This window comes from Lemur catta, chromosome 14 (genome assembly GCF_020740605.2).
Source record: "Lemur catta isolate mLemCat1 chromosome 14, mLemCat1.pri, whole genome shotgun sequence".
Classification (NCBI taxonomy): Eukaryota; Metazoa; Chordata; class Mammalia; order Primates; family Lemuridae; genus Lemur; species Lemur catta.
The window spans coordinates 12,190,480-12,210,019 of record NC_059141.1 but is presented as its reverse complement, the minus strand read 5'-3'; the positions used below and the strand labels follow the sequence as shown (position 1 = coordinate 12,210,019).

Below are 19,540 nucleotides of genomic sequence, written 5' to 3'. Positions count from 1 at the left end.
CAATGCACATCATTTCAATCATCATAAAAGGCAAAGAAACTAGTTTTGAGTTTGACCAGATTTGAAAGCCTTTTAACGCTTCACAACGAATTAAGGGGATGTTAATGAACTCCTACACAATGACAATTAAGTGACAGGATGTGAGTAGATGCAGAAATGGCTCTTTTCTGCCGAATTCTGGAGCGATGTCATTCAGCTGGCAGGGTAAACACTCGGAGGTGTCACTAGGATAGAAGCCTGGCTGGAAAGAATTTAGTGTATGATAGCAGGGACTTGGCGATCTTCCGATGACTTCAGCCTCTCCTAACAAAATAAAGGGATGAGGGGATAGAGGCATTGTAACCCAGAAGAATCTTAATCCCATAAGATTATTGTTATATAAGAACCAGCTGTCCCTTTGGACGCCACAGGCTCTGTTGTACGTCCCAGATGCAGACTTGTTGGAGAGAGAGGCAATCCCCATTCCCCGAGAAATCCGAATTTTTCAAGCCTGGACAGAGAGAAAAGAAAGAAAAGTATATAAACATCACGAGGGCAGGGATTGTATCTCTTTGTTTCCCCAAGGTATTATAGTGTCTGTCACATGGTGGGCCTCCGGTGCGCGTGTGAATGGAGAGGGAACGCGCTGGGGGAACCCAGTTCACTGTTCTTCCAGGAACGCGTCAGCGAGCGCTCAGACTCCTGCCGAGTGCCCAGCCCGGGTCCCAGAATCACCTCCAGTTTTTATTATTAGTGTCCCCATCAGTTTTTGTTGTCACCCTCTTTATAGCAACAGCTGTCACCAACATAGAAACCTCACGGCAAACCCCTGAGGTAGGCTCTATCATTCGCCCCATTTGACAGCTGGGGAAACTGAGGCTCAGAGAGGTCAAGCAACTTTACCTCCAGAGTCTGAACCTTCTCAGTCTGTGTATCGGGGATACTCGGAGGAGACTGTCCTCTCTTTCGGGAGGTGTTTCCAGCCTCGCTGGGGAAGGGCCCATGCTCAAGGAAGAACTAAGTGGCAACACCAGGCCACCCAGGAGCACCGCTCACAGGAGTGAGTGAGGGGCCGTGAGAGCTGCAGGTGTCCCCCAGATGGGAGCTCACTGTAAATCCGAGGGACTCGGAAGGCTTCCCAGAGGGGAGCGGCAGACGGGTGGGTGAACTTGGGAAAAGGGCGGACAGGGCAGTTTAGAAGGCAGAGACTAGACCTGCTTATTGGGTGCAAAGGGAAAGTAGGGGAAAATGTACAGGGGAGCTTGGAGCGCTCCTGTCATTTTTGTGTAAGCTCCATGAGAAGACAGACTTGTTCTCTTTCATCCTCCACTGCGTCCCGGTACCCGAAGGATGCTCCGCACAGGGTGGGCATTGACGCCTGTTAGAAAGCCGGCGTGGGGGGCAGGGGAGGTGGAGGGAACAGTGTCTGTAGTGGGCAGGCCGGTTTGAGAGGACTGGTTCTTCTTGGGGAGGCAGGAAACGCTGGAAGTGAGGTCACAGGGAAGGCAGCCCCCAGTCTTGGGCCTTGGGTGCAAGGGAAGCTGGGAGCTGAGGAATGAGCGAGCTGAAACGGGACAGCAGGAGCGGAGCAGAGGCCCAGGGGCTGCGCCTTCCTGCGCAGCGGGGCTGGGTGTGAAGACACACAGCAAATCTGGAGCCAGACTCATTGAAATGTCGCCAATGAAATGAACACCCAAATGACAGGGTAGTCCTGTCTCACTCTCGGTAAATCCATAATTAAGAAAAATTCAAACATACACAAGGGTTATTCATAGTGCCCGAGGATTAGCAGCTTAACACCTCAGGTTTCCTTGAAGATCTTATCCCTTCATGGCTTTGAAAGACTCTGTGATCTGCAGGCAGCTCTTCTGGTGCCAGCTGCTGCGGGACAACCCAGAGGCTGCAAAGCAGATAATCTAATCAGGCTGCCTGGGTTCGAATCCCAGCGTCCCCTCTCACTCATGGGATTTTCCCAAGTCACTTAACCTCTGAGTCTATTTCCCCATGAGCACAGTTGAGGCAGCAGCACCTGCCTCCCAGGGCTGGATCCAGTATGACCCTCAGTGGCACTTAGAAGAGTCAGCAACCGGTGCGGGAAGGAGCCCTGGGGAAACTTGTCTTTGTGTTCAGTTCTGAAGAAATAGAGACCAAGCAGGGACCCAAATAGGAAAAGACTCGATGGTGGGGAGCTGTGGGGGCCCCAGACTGTGCCTGAGCAGTCTGGGCTTTGCTGGCTCCATGCTTGTTCTGCGGGTGAAGTGAAGCTGAATGTCGGGGCTCCCTGCTTACCCGGCACCTGGTGGTAACTGGGTGCACCAGGGGCAGACTGGAACCCCCCCCCCCTCCACTGCCTTGGCCCCTGCATCTTGGTTTGCAACCTTGGGCTACTTTAGTGTCCAGCGAGGAAGCCACCACCCCAGCCTCTGCTCCACTGGGGGACCCACCGGGGCTGGGCCTTTGAGCAGGCGAGCAGCCGGAGTGCCATCTCTGGCAGCCCCGGGCTGTGCACCCGAGGTGGGCTGCCCGCTGAATTACAGCAGGGGGTGTTGGAAGGACATTTAATACCCTGTAAAAATTGCCTTGAAAAACTCAGTAAAATAGAAAAGTAGAGTATACTGTACAGGTATACTTTACAAAAGCTGACAGCAAATTAAAATAATTTGTAATTCCCAAGGGAGGGGGAAGATGGTAGAAAAGGGGACAGGGAGCTGACAGGGAGGGCACATCGTGGGGGCTGGGGTAAGCCTTACAATGGGGTGACCAACTAGCTCCCTAACCGGTGGGAGCAGCTAGGGGCAACCTGGGTGTGAAGGTGCTCTCCAAGCTGTAAGGCGTCCCCAAGCTAAGGAGATGCCATCTGAGTACCCATCTGAGTATCCAGCCACAAAAATGTTTTGGGAGCAAGAGAACAAGCCGCTTGCATCAGAGCGTGGCTGCTCTCCTGTTCTGAGAGGGATGGGGCCAGAGATTCGCTCTCAATTGCCTGGAAGGGAAACAAACTCAGGTGACAACAATGTATTGCTAGCACAGGAGCCACATTTTAATTATTGCCTGGTTTGTATTTTCTTCCCAGGTTGGGTAATTAATTGTTGAAGACCCTTTCCTGAAGCTGGATTCCTGGATCTGCTCACTTCGGAGGTAGACGTCCTCTCCTGAGGTGACAAGGGGAAGGGAATGACTCTCGCTGTTGGGTGGGAGTTCTCGAGGTGAGGACGGCTAAGCCACAGTGCTCTCTTCCCCCGAATTGTCAGGTGTGGGCAGGAGTGGGGAGGCCGAGATCTAGGGCAGGCAGGGATTAGGGACCCCAAGATACTTCTGAGCCAGCCACCTTGCCAGGGGTCAGCAATACACACCCTGCCCCCACCACCTCCCTTGTCTGCTGTCACTAGGAAAAGGCACAGGGGGTGACACCTGAAGGGGGATCGGAGGAGGGTGGCGGGGCACCCCCAGAGTCAGTGCTGGGTCAAGTGCTTCCTAAGTTGTACAATACCAGGCCAGCCAGGTTTCTCTGGGCACAGCCCGAGGGTAAATTAGATCTTTTAAACACTTAGGCAGGCTTTTGTCACTTGGTGTTAACTGTGTACGTTGCAACTACTTTAATTGGTTTCAAGTCTGGAATGAGGGACTGAAATGGAAGTGTGACTCTCAGGGGAGCAGTCCTGGCACTCAGATGGCTTGTCATATTTCTTTTTTAATCTGCTGTTCTTTTCCTTGGGCAAGGGAGGTAATCTAATTATCTCTTGAAGACAAACGCCGACTTGGGCTGCTCTCAGAATGTGGCCCCAAGCGTGGGTGAGGAGCAATGTGGCAGGGATGTGGGGGTGTGGCATGTCCCTGGGAGCCTTCCTGCTCAGAAGCCAGGAGACTTTCTCCCCACAAGGCCCCGAGCAGGAGAATAGTTTAAATGGGAACTGGCATCAGAAAATGGGATTTGAGTCCCACCCTGGCTGTGTGACTTTGCGTCAGTCACTTGCCCTCTCTGAGCCTCAATCGCCTCAGTTGCTAATTCTATCTTGGAGTTGCTGTGAGGGTGGAATGAGACCATGTGCACAGAGCCCATGAATCCCTGGGCTGGGTGTGTGGTGAGCACTCAATTCCGCACGGCTGTTGTTATCACGAGCCCTCTGAGGACACTATCTGCAGGGTGGGGTTGATCCTTTGATGAGTTGACCCAGCCTCCCCTTGGGTGGGGAAGGTCCTGTGTGGTGATGACTCACCCTGTGTCACCAACCACAGGGAGAGGAATTATTTTAAAGCCCTTCTATGCACACAGTGCACAGCAGGTGCCCGTAAGGTGCCTCTTCCCCAAATGGCAGCGATTAATCTTACAGGAGGTGCTGGGGGGCAGCTGCTCACTGCTTCTCGGGCTGTGCGGGGTTTGCTGGCTGCAGCGGGGAACTCTGGCCCTGGGGGGGCTCTGAGCCAGGGCTGCGGCAGCCTCTTTCCTCTCAAGAGCAGGGGTCAGAGTCTGAGCTGGGTTCTAGAAGTTGCACAGCTTGCCCTTTCTTCGTTTTTTATTCTCTAAAAAGTAATTAGTAAAAATAATATATGGACACAGTAAAAACTGTATATCCAGGGAATATTTATCTATCTACCATCTATATCTTCATCTGTTTATTACCTGTTATTTATCTGCATCTATTTATCATCTGTCTGTATCTATGATCTACCTACCATTTATTGATCTATCTGTAACTATCTATACCTATCTAGCATCTATCATTTATCTGTACCTTCACCTACTTATATGTATTGATCTGTCTTTCCATAGCTATATCTAGTTGTCACCTATTTATCATCTATCAATCATCCTCTGGGCCGGGCGCGGTGGCTCACGCCTGTAATCCTAGCACTCTGGGAGGCCGAGGCGGGTGGATCGCTCGAGGTCAGGAGTTCGAGACCAGCCTGAGCAAGAGTGAGACCCCGTCTCTACCAAAAATAGAAAGAAATGATTTGGACAGCTAAAAATCTATATAGAAAAAATTAGCCGGGCATGGTGGCACATGCCTGTAGTCCCAGCTACTCGGGAGGCTGAGGCAGTAGGATCGCTTAAGCCCAGGAGTTTGAGGTTGCTGTGAGCTAGGCTGATGCCACGGCACTCACTCTAGCCTGGGCGACAAAGCGAGACTCTGTCTCAAAAAAAAAAAAAAAAAAAAAAAATCATCCTCTGTATCTGTCTATACCTGTATATCTACTGTATCTATTTAGCATCTATTGTCTCTCTGTACCTAACATCTACCTACCATCTATCTCTGTCTCTATCTATCTATCATCATCTATCTTTCTAAACTGTATACAAGTAGGATCCTGTTTTCAATTGTCCTGTACCTTACCTTTTCACTTAATACACTATAGGCCACTTTCAGTTTCAGCAGCTAGACATCTACATTTTTTTAATAGTTGCATAATATCCCCGCGTCTAGGTGCACTGTAAGCTCTTTAACCAGGTCATGGTTGCTGGACACTCGGGCTATTTGGAGTAGTTTGCATCACAAGTGACCCCGCTGTGTAGGCGACCCGGGTAAGAGTGCAGGGTAAATGCCTCGCAGTGCAATTGCTGCTCAAAGGGGATGTGGATTTTAAATTCTGAAATAGACTGTCAAACAGTGTTCTAAAAAGATTGTTCGTGTTTATACAATCATTCAAATTATTCCCAGGCCTAACACCCACCTTGTCTTTTAAGCCCAGTGACATCTTTGTCTCCTGGCCTGGATGGGGAAACCTTCTTGAGGCGGAAACCCATAAGGGCATCAGCGCTGTCAGTTTATGCGACTTTTACGGCTGCGCCGGCTCCTATCTTCCACATCGCTGTTTCTGGTGGATGCTTATTTATGTCACCAGACACAAGCAGTCTTGTATCTTGTTTCTGTCACAGTTTTTATTCACTTTCTTGGCATTCCTCTCAGGGTTTTATTAGTCGTTTCTTGTTCCGGCTCCTAAATTTTCTATCACCTGCATGCTGGGGATTGGCTTGTATCCAGAAGATGATTAGAATACGAACTGGTGGTGGCCGGAGGACCTTCAAGGTCCCCAACTCCCGCCCCCTTTCTGTCTGATGATTCTGAGGGTGTCCTAGTCATGCCCTGCCCCTCCTGGGCTGACAGCAGGGGTTCATTTTTCTCTGAATGAACTTGGGGATTTCTGCAAAGGCTTCCGGGAGAAGCCCAGAGCCAGGAGAGCTGCTGGGATCTGGGCTTTTGTTGCACCTGGAAAACACCAGGCCCACTTCCAAAGGCTCACAAACTTTTTATCCAAACCAACTAGGGGATTCTTTGGAGTCTGACCGAAATCCTTCTAAACTCGGTCATTGGAAAGCAGGCCCAGGAAGCAAGGCAGTAGGAAAGCCCCGTTGAATGAAAAACCATAAAGAAAACAAAATCATGTCCTGCAGAATCGCAAGTGAAATACAGGCTTCTGCCTTGCACAGAGCAAGGCCTTGCCGCTTCATGGACTGTTGTGTATTGAAACAAACAATAGTGCTGCAATTCACTACTATGTTTTGTGCTTCAATATTTTACCTTAAAAAGTCCTGGTGGTGATAAGGACACCAGAAATGGTAACTTACTGGGAGAAATGGGTAAAGTGGTGTCATATTTTGAGCAGCCACCCTCATGATCCTAATTCAGAAAGATACAATCTGGTCTCGTGTGACACTAAGTGATTCTTCTTGGCCAGGCACTAACCTAGGTACTGGAAGTAAAAAAAAAAAAAGACCCCATTCTAGTCTTTATCTTTTATCAAAATACTTATTATCTGTAAGTCTATACAAATCATTCAGTACAAATATGGTGGTAACTAGAGAACCTACCAACCCTACCCTCTAATTTTAAAATTGCATTTTGAGGACATAAAGTAAACATCAGATGTGGCCCCTCCTCTACAACCTGGTTCCTTTTGCTACTCCTTAGTGAGCTGTTAGGTTGGATCTTAAATAGTAGCTCTCAATCAGGGGTGCTTTTTCCCCTGCTCAGGGGGCACTTGGCAATGTCTAGAGATACTTTTGGTCGCATCTGAGGACACGGGGCTACCGAGGGGTGCTGCTTCACACCAACAATGTACAGACCTGACAGGCTCGTCCCCCCAACAAGTAATTATCTGGCCTGAACGCCAATAGTACCAAGGCTGAGAAACCAGGATCTGAAAGCGTATGTGGTAGCCACACTCAGTCCTTTTGATCTGTTGTCAAAAAACCCCAGTATCTTGACACCGGGGATTTCTGTGTATTCGTAGATTTCGAGATTGTTTTCCAATGCATCAGGATAAAAGAAAAAGACACCACAATAATATATTTTTTTAAAAAAGGAAAACAATGTTTATTAGGATATTCTGGGGTGGGGAATGGCCAGAGGGACTATGTACATTCCGTAGTGCTTGCGCAATAGGCTAACAGAAAATTCAAACATCACAAAACCACTTCCAAAGTCCAAAGAGCAAAACTTGTACTTCTACATGTAGATGTTCTTCCACAGGTGTCGGCAATAAAGCCTGCTGCAAAACAGCCGTGTGAGGAAGCCATGTGGGAATGACCCCAGGCCGATGTACAGGTGTCCTCGGGAAAGCACACACACGAGACAATGAGGGAAATACATCATCTCCTACGAGTGGAAAACGCAGTAAACACACCGTATAACATGGAGACCCGAAGGAAAACTGCCCATCTGTAGCCTCCCTGACTGGAGGCTTCTCAACAAAGCTCACTCAGCCCTCACCCCAGTTCGGAGGAGACTGGGTATCTGAACCCCTCGCTCAGGACAGAATTCTAAAAATATCCTAAAATGCAGAAGCCTTCTTCTATTCCACACGTATGTAAACCTGCATGAAACAGAACGAACATAAGCTGAGACGTACCCTCGGGTTAAGAGTAAAAAATGCAACAACATCCAAAAGAATACAAGAAAAACATCCCACAACCTAAATCTCACACAGCTTCTCAGCAGGGGTTGGATTAAACAGAGAAAATAATTTCAATATCAAGGGATAATGCACACGAGATGGGAAAACTCTTTAAAGCAAACTCCGCGGTGAAGCGTGTTTCCCCCGCTCCCTTGGGGGAGGGAAGGGAGAAGAAGAGAAAGATAGATAATTAGGAGAACTATAAGGCCCTGGATTTGAGGTTTCTGAAACCATTTTTTTTTTCAGCTCTCTGAGGACAATCAGCTATTTCTGAATCCAGAAAAGCACATCAGAAATGTTTGATGACAGCAAGACCACAGCCAAATAAGGCCGGGCAATCTGCGATTTGGTTCTGCGGTTTCCATTTTCTTTTTTATTCCCCACACTTCAGAAATGCCTTCAGCTAAAGCTAAAAAACATAAAACCAAATTCCAGATCAAGCACACTTTGCACGCCAGGAAGATAATGCCGGATCATACAGCCCCGCAGCAGTTGTAACAGAGAGAGAGAGAGAAGAGAGAGAGAGAAGAGAGAGAGGAGAGAGAGAGAAGAGAGAGAAGAGAGAGAGAGAAGAGAGAAGAGAGAGAGGAGAGAGAGAGAAGAGAGAGCGAGAGAGAGAGCACACGTGCACTTTATCAGTGGATAAACCAGCGTTTTCTAAGTACCAATGATGGGTCGTGCCTTCTGCCAGGGAAGGCTGGGTGAGCAGGAAGAGATGTCAAAACTATGGAAGAAGCTAAAGCGCTGGCCAGTCTTCTGGCACTCTCCACAAAACAAAAATGGGGATCGGTAAGAAAGCCCGGCCCAAGACGCAGAGAAGAAAATCAGAGCAAACCTTCTCTTGATGCTGGTGCTGGGCTTGGCAGCTGCCCTTGAGCAAAAATAAACTCCCCATGGCAGTGGGACAAGATGCTGATATTGGCACCTGCCAGAGGCAGACAGCCGAAGTCGCAGCTGCGTTGGTCAAATGAGCTTGGAGACCTTAGGGGGCTGAGGCCTCGATGACAATTAGCAGGCTGCGGTTCTCTGCAGGCAGTTTATTGAAACAGGGTTTGTGTGCCTTCCCCACCCCTCTGGGCTGGGTCTCAGAACAATCAGACGTGCAGGTGGTGTATCCCACCGAATAAGCATGCTGCCTTGTCTCTGGGAGGCAAGAGAAGCTCATCAGAGAACGAGGGAGCAGCAAAAGGATTCCTGGTGAGGCTAAAACAATCCTAGAGCTAAGAAGAGGAGCTCAGAAGAGGCTTGGGTCACCTTCAGATGGCCTGGCTCCTAAGAGAGGCTTCTCTGTCTTAAAAGCAACAAGAAGAAGAACGGCCGTCTGATAGCACAAGAATTAATTTGAGTAGAACTAAATATAGAGCGATTAGGATGAAGAATTGTTGGACAAGGACCCTGTTTAATACTTAGGCAATAAAGAATAAGGTGGAGCTCGAGGCATCGATAATCAACACAGAAGAGAATGGAATCAGCCAATGTCTTAAGACAACTGCCCTTGTGAAATGAAATGCCCTACAGAATACACCCCGGGATGGAGGCAGTGGCAAAAACCACAGATTTAGGGCCTCTGCAGTGAGATTATTTTTCAGAGGTACAGTCCTCAGGAAGAATTCTAGACAATAGACTTAAAACAAATGGTCAGTTGAGAAGCAAAGCTGCGTCAAAATCAAGAGGTGTCAGATAAACACATGAGATGTCTATCACAGGGATGAGAGAAAAACGTAGCTTTTAAGGGCATCCAACCAAATCCCCAGCTGTTTTATTTTAGAATTTCAAAGAATAGAAATGTCTTCCTCTGTCATCCAGATATTAGCTCTGCCTTCCTTCCTGTGAAGGAACTGTTGCCTAATTTAGGGAACTCTGGCTGTTTTGCTGGAGGTTCCTATTCTGACCAGCAAGGAACATCAGCAAGGAACAGGACATGTGGCCTTGGGTGCACCTCGATGCACCTTGATTTTACCTCATTTCTCCAAACTCTCCCAGCTCAGAAGGGCCTTACTGCTGTCACTGTGCCCAGGGCAGTGGTAATTCATTTTTGGTTGTTGCTTTTAGGTCTTTCTTGGGAAGATGGGTCTCACATAGTCTCATTTGCTTTATCAAAGAGCGGAGGCAAGAGCAGCAAAGATCACAGAGCATGAATCCAGGAGATCAAGAACAGCCTCGAAAGAGAATTAGAAAATGTGAATCCAGTCAAGCAGCCCTCTTCTGGCCCACGGTTTATTGATTCAAATAAGTCGTGCATGTCTAACTACATGAATGAAAACTTATTTTCCAAAAGACAGCTCCTCTGAGGGCACTGTTTTGTAAATAATAACAACAGAAATGCATTTATGCTGGATTCTAAGAAAAGAATTTGCTAATTATATAAACTCCCACTGCTCTTACATCTCTTTTTCCCGGGCACTTTACACTGACTCAGAAATGCTTTCGCTCTCCCGCTTCCCCAGTGCAGCAGATGGAGTGCTTGGGAGTGTCTGATTTGGAGGCGAGGAGGCATGTGGGAATGGGAGGCAGATGGAAGTGGCCCCTTCTCGAAGCACGAATGCAAGATAGGAACATTCTCAACACAGACCACAGCCAAGGCTATGGCAGCTCTGGAGAAGCCCCGTCCTGTACTTGACGAACTCAAAAGACACAGCTTCTAAGACATCACTTTTTACTACAGGATAAAGAATTGTTAAAAAAAAAAAAATTAAATGGAAACCACACTCTTATCACATTCTGGATACAGTCTGCTATACTTCATGAAAAATAATCTATGTAATTCTCAACTTATACTTTTTCTGTTAGAGGTTTGAAACAAATCAGGTATGGAAAAATATTCAGTCGGCATTCTGAATTCCCTCTCTATATTGTGCACTTCTTCCTTCATGTGCTCTATTAAAAAGATACTCAAACATACATTAGTCAAAGATATTCAACATCAAAGTGGAATGATGTGCTTCTAATCAGTCTGGCAGTAATGCCTTTTTTTTCTTTCTCTCTAAAATAAGTAGGGCATGGCTAGACTTGCTTGATCTGGGAGTCACGGTCTGTATGGACGTCAGTTATGGTTTTTTTTTAGTTATGGTTTTTTTTTGTCAAAATCAACTATAGTGAGCTACTTCCTACAAGAGGCCCAAACCTCAGCAGACAGCCCCTCTACCCAGTGGCACCCGAAATGTCCCGATAAAGGACAGGAAGTAGTAAACCATTTTTGCTTTTAAGCACTCCAAGAGGAAGTGAGAGGGGTAAAAGATTTCAGTCATTTGCCTGCGCCAGTCCTGGGGCAAATGCTGGTGTTTCGGGGTCACTGTGTTAAACAGAGATCACACTGAATGGCAGAAATCTTGCTCGGCTTGCTTTTGTAAGAATCTCTCTAACTGCATGTCCTCGAACAAGATGCTTCCTCTTGTTTATTTAGTCAGCAACGTATTTTCAAATTGAGGATTTGGTAACTGAAATATGCTTTTATCGCTAAAGAAAAATGAGATCTTTGTTGGTGATAGATGAGGCTTTTCAGAATTTAATTTACGTGTTGCATGTCCATGCCTCCTTCAGTGAAGGCTGCCCTTGTTAGCACTAAAAACTCTGATTTCCTCTTTGGTCATCTGAAGCTAATTAGAGCTGCTGTTTACTGCGGACGTAATCAATAGCTTTCTACAGTGGATCACATAGAATCAGACCCACACGCAATTAGTCAGGTGGAGATACACAGAGATACCTTAATTAAAACAAAATTTGCTCTGTAAGAGCTATGCTCTCATAGATGACTGGCATTCCAAATATTTTGACACACTTAATGTGTTTATTCAAAGTTAAAAGTCTTTATGGAACTTTTCACTAATGAGATATACTTGGGTGCTTGGTGAATTTCCCTTGAAAACATTTCGAAGTGAGAAAAGTTGGTACTGAGGATTGTACATTTGTGTTTATAACATTTGGATATAAACATACTTCAAACACCAACAGAGCTAAAAGACTACGCCTTTATCTTGGATTTCATAGATTTCCCCTCCCCGCCCAGGAATCTGATTACTCTTACATGGCAGACGTCAGTGGGCAAAGAGATCAGTATGAAACGTGCACCACGGGTTTCCTACGACACGCCCGTCCCCGTGTGGGAAGAAAGCTAATGCTCCCCATACTGTCTTAAGGTAGAATCTCCTCCTTTTTCTTCAGTTTTGGAGAAGCATGGCCACTCGTACGTGATCACTGTAGATTCTGAATCCCACCATCTAAAGCAAACTTCAAAAGTGCACTTTCGGGTCTATATTCGCTTAAGGAAGAGCACAATGGAAGATGACGTGCAGTTACACAGCCAGATGCCGCACGGAGCGCGTCCTGTCCTGTTTCTCTGTGCCACCCAACTCACTCACCAGACCTAATGTTGATCCTCTTGATTCAAAAACCTTTCTTTTTTCACATAGTCAGTCGCAGTCTGTCACAGAGGACACAGAACAAGATGCAAGCAGATTCCTGACGACCTTCGGACCAAACTGTTCTAAGCAGCGACCAAGACATCACAGTCAGGTGTAAAGAAAACCCCTAGGAAAAGAACTGTGTTCCCTGGCATGGATCTGCTTCGAAAAAGAAGGTAACACACCCCTGCCCCATCCCTGTCTAAGCTGCCTTTGTCACATAACCTGAAAACCCAGGTGCTAGATGGTGTCAATGGCAAGGGTGCCATTAGACGGCACAGAACATTTGTTTACAAGTGGCTGCTGGTCTCCGCACAGGTACGCATGCTCGCATTTCAAGAAATGATAAAAGACAATGCTTGGCTGTTCTGTTTCCTCCAGCCTGTCCGCAGTAACGTGATGCAGAGCTTTCTGCTTAAGCACAAGGCTCCTCAGAGTCTGCTTTTGAAGAGCTGTGCTTGTGAAGTTAATATTGGAGCTTACACTACTTGGGAGAGAAAAACAAGCTCCATGTATTTTGTATTAAACCATCAGTAAAAAATGAAAACGGTATCATTACTTTCAAAATATAGAAAGCCAATAGTTGAAATCATTTAGTAGTAAAATTGTTTTTCTACATATAATCTCAGGTAAGGAGTATTAGAGTGACACTTCAGCTATATTTGACTCTTGTTAATTTAAGCGCTTCACACTCAGGTAAGGCCTAGGAGAGTGTCGTCCAATGATCCAGGTACTGTGAAGTTGCAAACTCATTGTCCCTCTCTAGTTGACTAAAAGATAGATACTATATTTGGATGTGACAGGTGTTTTTTGTTTTGTAGGAGAGTGTAGAACTGTTTACAGTATATAAACATTAGCACGGAAAATGCTAGTACATATAGAAAGGTGAACATCGGTACAAGTTTGTATCCACAAAGTCTACTCTTGATGAGAACTTTTGCTTCGTGGCAAAAAAGTCTTGGCATCTATGTCAGGCTACAGTTTATGTCATCAGAAATCAAAGCCATTACATGAGATATGGAAGATTCTTTAGAAATACTAAATCCTTCTCTAGCCAGTAAAGGCTAGAATGAAACTGTTACAATCATCATCATCATCATTGTCACCATCATCATCATGAAAAACGTGGCCCCAGTCTGTTTTACAGGCAAATTTACAAACTGTCCCTTTAAAATACAGCATGCCCCAAAGCCTTGAGTCTGGAATGTAGCACTGCATCAGGTTTTCCACAGAAGCCCCTAAGGATCACAAGAAGCTTTCTTAAAAACAAAAAAAGTTCCAGTTGGATGGAACTGTTTCTCAACCGAGCTCCTAAAACTGGAATTTCAGATATACAAGAGGACAGCAAACAGATAACTTGGTTTTTGTCTTTTTACATGTCCATATTTTTTTTTCTTAAATGCAGCTACGATGTTTCTGTCAAAGATAAAGAGAACAGGGTGGACAGAGTGGTTACCACCAGACCCAGCAGTGGGCTCAGACCGCAGCTTGGAGGAGCAGCCATCGATTTTGTGGTTATGTGGCTGGAAGGACCAGGGAGACCATTCTTTTCAAACTCATGCTGCAAGAAAGAATATTTTCATTATCACCCACCACACATATTCATTCCCCCACAGCATATTTAACTGCACTCCTCTCTCCCACTTCCCGCTCACTGACCCAGGATTTTACCACTGAGACTTCAATTCTCTGATTTGTAGTCTTATGGAAAGGAACCATGAACCTGGGTGAGAACCAGATACTTTTGACAAACTGGCCAAGGCTTACTACTCACTCCTCCATTATGGATTAATAAAATCCACTTGCTGGGGGTGAGATATTTGAGCTCAGGAATCTCTCCCATTCTTCATCTCTCTCTCGAGGCCCCCCAGTAACTGTGAAACCTGGATCCCTTCTCCTGGGTACCACCAACTGTGTAGGAATGTTTGCTGTCTCTCCATGCCATGGAAGAAGGGCAGGAAGAACCACCTCAGGAAACTTGCCCAGTCAGGTGACAGTTCATGAACAGATGGGTCACAAACACCATCAGAGACAGGCAGAGAAGGCAGCAGTCCTTCCCTCCACCAGCCAGTTCAATTCTAAATTTTCTAGATGAGTAGTCAGAGAGAGCAAGGAGCTGCCATGGTCATCGGTGGGAGAGCCCAAACCAGAACCCAGGCTTCCGGAGCCCCAGCCAGCACAGCTTCCTTCCTCAGGATCGACTCCTCCATCCCCAACAGCAGCGCCTGCTCAGTCCCATAATGCCTCATCCCACTCAAGGAAGTAGGATCTGCACACAGCAGAGTTTTCTCCTCACCTGCAAAGTGTGGACAGTAAAGCAGCTGCCCTATCTATCTACCCTGTGCTCTGGAGGTCAGAGGAACTGTAGACAGAGAACATCTGGTGAGCAGTGACAGTTTTTATGAATCTGCTCTGAGCCAGATGACTTTACATGACTGTGGCCGCAGAGAGTCTCATGGCGCTGGAACACGGTATTGGTGCAGGGGCCGGGTTCTGAGCTGAAGATCCCAGGTTCCACGCTTACTGCTAGCTTTGTGAACTGGGATCCGAAGTCTGCACCTCGCTCAAAGGGCAGACAGACAGGAAGGGTGGCTTCTCTTTTTTCTGGACATGAAACCTTATTTTCTTTGAATCCTTTATATCACACCCTGCCCCAGGGGCCCAAAAGCTATGTCTCTACAAATGCAGGGAGCCCCCACAACTGCCATAACTTACATCAGAAATGCAGAGGTGTGTGCTGCCCGACACGTTGGATTTCAGCTTCTGTGCCTGCGGAGACACAAGAAGAAAAAAGCTCAAACATAACATGGAAGAGTAATGACTGAGGATCCATTAATCAGCTGTCAGGGAAGTGCTATCCGATAAACATGTGAGCCGCAACTGGGAGCCCGTACATAATTTAAAACTTTCTAGTGGCCACATGATAAAAAGATAATAGGTGAAGTTAATTTTAATACTATATTTAACCCAATATATTACCATTTCAACATGTAACCAATATAAAAAATATTAATGAGCTATTTTACATCCTTTTTTTTAATACTAAGTCTGCAATATCGGTGTGTTTGACGTGGCACATCTCGATTCAGACTTGCCCCATTTCCAAGGCTGGTGGCTACCGTCGGGGCAGCACAGGATGAGTTTACTACAGAAAAATGTTTGAAGTGCTCACTTATTGCCAGGTCTGAGTGTTAATTTTGAGGAAGTACTTCCTTCTAGGTAAAAATAGTACAATAAAAATCTCCATTTATTAGTAATATAGAGAGAGGTCTCCCTGAACTTGTTTGTTAATTTGTTTATTTGGCGCTCCAGTCAACAAACACTCACTGAGCACCTACTGTGCTCCAGGGCTGGACATGTGGTGGTGAGCAAAAAGGATGTGTGCCATGGGCTTAGGGGATCCCCTTCTAGTGACTGGGGACTTCGGTGTCTAGGGACTAAGGCAAGGGCAGGGACCCTTCCGGATGGGTACCCGCAAGGGATTGTGCAGGGCATTACAGATCCCCAAGCCAGCCGTTTTGGGACTGCTTCCAGGGCAGGTGCCAGGGGGTTGAGCTATGAAGGCACGGAGCTCCCTACGTCCCCCCGGCTGGAACAACTCTCCACCGGGCTTCTGCCTGAGAATTTCGTTGAAAGAAAGATTATATTGCTCATCTGCAAACCGGATGACTGCTGGTTAAGTGTCACACCTGAATCCGGGAGTACCTGGGAAGCCAGCTCTGTGTGGACAGCACTGGCAGGCTGCCTGTTGCAAGACTTTTGCAACTCGTTGAAGACACGCTAGGCTGAAATGAGAGCATATTCACCCAAGGAGTAATTTATGGACCGTAATGCTACTTGGGAGGCATCATAATCTTTACTTATATTTGCATATGCCAGCTGTGAATATGAAATAGAAACCTTTAAACAGGCCTCAGGAATAAGACACTGCGAAGCATCCCCGGGCTGTTCAAAGGTCACTAAATGTTATGTATAAGAAGATCAGAGGAGAAATTGGAAGTGGCATTGAACCTGACTCAAAAGCCTACTTTTAATCTATATTAATGGCAAATCTGGTCCACTGCATTGTTACCTATAGAGAATAATGTGTAGAACTTTACATGTTTTATTTCTGTTCAAGTTTGGAATTGAGCCCAGAAGCCAAAATCACCCTAAAACATCACATTCTGCCTTTTCTAGGCCATAATCTACAAAAGACATGAACCCTTTCTAAGAGCCTTTGCATAACTAATAAGTTTACCAAATTGCACAGGGAAGGCAGCATGACTTCTAGACTGGGACACATTATGCCCTCGAATTGTTTCTGAGCTTTTGGTCACAGCTAAGCTGCACCTTAGTGTCCTAGACCACAGCAGCCTCTAAGAATTCTAAAGGCTGGGCAGGCCTCCTTCCTACTTTGTTCTGTATGATTAGCACCAGCAGGCAGTGTTTTATTCATCGTACACACAATCCGTGGCACTGGCTCACTCCACTGCAGGCACCTGTTGAAGCATTAGTATAATTCCCCCCATTATTAAATGACTGTAAAGGGGCTTTCATCAGTGGGCTAGAAAAGGCCTCCATGTTAACAGGTTTTTCTTAAGTGGACTCTATCTGCATATTAGGTAGGGTAGATTTCTGACCTTCATTAGTCACTGAGGGTTTCACACTGCATAGCAGATTTATAAGCCTTCAACCCAGCAGATATGCACTGGTCTAAGTTCACCAGCTCTTGCTCTCCATCTGAGAATGGCTAGGATAACGTTTCCATTACATAGGAAAATACACTTAGGCCAGCTCCAAGGCTGTGAAGTCTCCGGGCTCTTGTTCCCCCAAAGTGGGTATCCCCTTGGCCTGTATATAAAGGAAATGGTCAAATTCTAGCCTTGTAGACCCAAGGGCTGGACTAAACTGGACGCAGCAGCCCCCAAGCTCATCTTGCCTGGAGGACCATTCTGGTTGGTTTAAATGGATGAACTGCTGAGTCCAAGTAAGAGTGTGTAGTCAGGCCCCTGCAGAGGCTCTGGGACATACCTTCTCTCCTGCTAGCCACCTGTCCAACCCACAGAACCACTCAGCCCTCCAAGGCTAGCAGTCCACATGTGGGCCTCGAAATTCTCTGTTTACACGGCACGTTTCCTAACGAGCGGTCTGGGTACCTGGGGAGGCCACGAGGACTGCAGAAACAGAACAGAGAAGCCCTGGAGTTCCACCTGAGCCTAGCACAGGCCACTGTAAACCTGTGAGTCTGATGAGAAGGTGAAGGGCAAATGTCACCTGTTACTGGAATGGCAGGTGGTAACAGAATCAAAGGATTGTACAGAGATGTGAGATCTTTTTAAATCTCTCACCAAACCAGATGCGGGCCAGAGTGGGTCTGCTGCCTAGACTGGTTGTAGTCAACAACGGACGAGTCCTTCTCACAGTGTGCGGGCTGCAGACGGAGGGCAGGGCCTGGGAGACGGAGAGCAGACCACGTGTGTCCTGCTGGCTGCATGCTTAGGAGTCCTGCAGGCAGTGTGAACCCCCACGGCCCACCGAGGGTCAGAAACCTACCTACGCGGATCCACAGTCCACTTAAGAAAATCTGGGTCTTAAAACCCACTTTAGAAGCCTGAGAAACCTGTTATTTCTACATTTTAAAGGCTTTTATCCTGAGCATTTTTGAAAACATCATCAAGCTATCACTGTCTTGCTAGTCAGGTATGATAAATGCAAATAGATAAAATTACAGGGCGTCCCCTGCTTTCAACTATTGCAAAGAGTACTTATACACTTTAAAACGCTGTCTCAGTTGCTGAAAATTGGGACAGTCCCAGGAGAATTAAAAGGAAGAAAAAGAAACAACTTCTGAGACTTTGTAAGGTTTAAGGAAAGCTAGAAACTAGAAGAGCACCTTTTATCCCTGAGTTATAAATCGGTAAAACCAAGGGTATTATAATGGAAGCGTTGGCATGGTGCTCCTGCGTGAGCCCTGCAGCCCTGCTAATTATGGGATATGCAGGGACCCAACACAGAGCTTAGCCAGCCGGTACCTACCTAGACACCAAACCTTGCAGTTCATGGTTTTAAAATATGATATGTCTTTTAAAAAGAGATAAAGAAGAGGATATATTTTATTTTTCTAAAAGTCAATTAGAACCATTGCTATGTTATATTGAAAAATGAATTATTTAATCTCTTTTATGAAAGAGTGTTTCCTAACATCTAATTTATAGTCATAGAGTTTAGGGAAAACTGCCTGACGCTGAGTTGGGGGAAACACTGCCACCAAAACTTCGCACCTTGAGGTTTTTATCTTGAGAATGAGACGATGAAAAGCATACTAGAGAAGCCTATCCCCAAACTGGGAGCCTTCCCCACATTCTAGAAAACCAGGGAAACTTGTTCTTTATGCACTTCATAAGCCTTGTCCCTCCAGCAGCTGTTGCTCTGCTGTTATAAAATTGTCACTGGCTATAATCCTCAAGTCCAGGCACGTTTCATGAAAGAATTTCCAGGGCACTGTAATTGTGAGGCCAGACCTCGCCTGTCCCTGGCACCAGAGGGTTAATAACTGCATTAGATGCTGTTAACCTCTGTTACCTGGAGTCAGAGTGGTGGCTCTCCTGCTTTTTACCCCAGTGATTAGCATTTGGAAAGCCTGCTTTGGTGCCAACAGCCTTCCTGTGCAGGACACAGATGCACACATCATTTACAGCTCTCAGTCGAGTCCCCACACGGAATCTGCCCACAGTAGGCTCTCCCCGAACTTCTGGGGCAGGTCAGGCTTGCGAGCAGCATGCTCGCTCTGATTATGGAAGTGGGGACTTAAAAGTGTACCCACTTGGAGGCTGGCCTTTGCTGCCCCAGGACTCCATTTCTGTAGAGAAGCCACTGTTTAATGTCGGGTTTTTAGGCAGCTGTCAGCCAGCAGGGCATGGAACATTTCTCTGCTCTCCTCCGTGCATAAGAAAAGCCAGTTTCTGGGCGCCTGCGACCGGCGGACGCGTGGTCGCCATCTCGGTTCCCACAGCTAAGCGGAAAGGTCCTTGGACTCTGGTGGGTCTCCGCGGTGCCGGTGCCCTATCTCTTAAAGGGACAGACGCGGACCTGCACCGAGGCGAGGGGCCGCGAGCGTGAAATATTAAAGCGGGATTTTTTTTTTTATCTCCTTCCTTCCTTCCTTCCTTCCTTCCTTCCCTCCCTCCCTCCCTCCCTCCCTCCCTCCTCTTTTCTTTCTTGTTTTCTCTTTCTTCTTCTTGTTATTCATATTGTTTCTCTCTCATTTTTTTTTTCTTTTCTTTTCT

At 46.6% G+C, this 19,540-nt stretch overlaps 1 protein-coding gene across 3 annotated transcripts in view; it reads right to left on the bottom strand.

The window, feature by feature from the left end:
- Window positions 1-8,418: 8,418 nt before the first annotated feature.
- GFRA1 (GDNF family receptor alpha 1) overlaps window positions 8,419-19,540 on the bottom strand; it is a 202,851-nt gene continuing 191,729 nt past the window's right edge. For 2 of the 3 annotated variants that reach the window (XM_045568235.1, XM_045568236.1), the window contains 2 exons: window positions 14,988-15,041; window positions 8,419-13,833 (listed from right to left, as the gene is read on the bottom strand). In XM_045568235.1, coding sequence (XP_045424191.1) covers window positions 13,678-13,833; window positions 14,988-15,041 — 210 coding nt within the window. In that variant the 3' untranslated portion in view covers window positions 8,419-13,677. The remainder of the gene's footprint in view (window positions 13,834-14,987; window positions 15,042-19,540) is intronic. The other variant, XM_045568237.1, reaches the window with a different exon arrangement.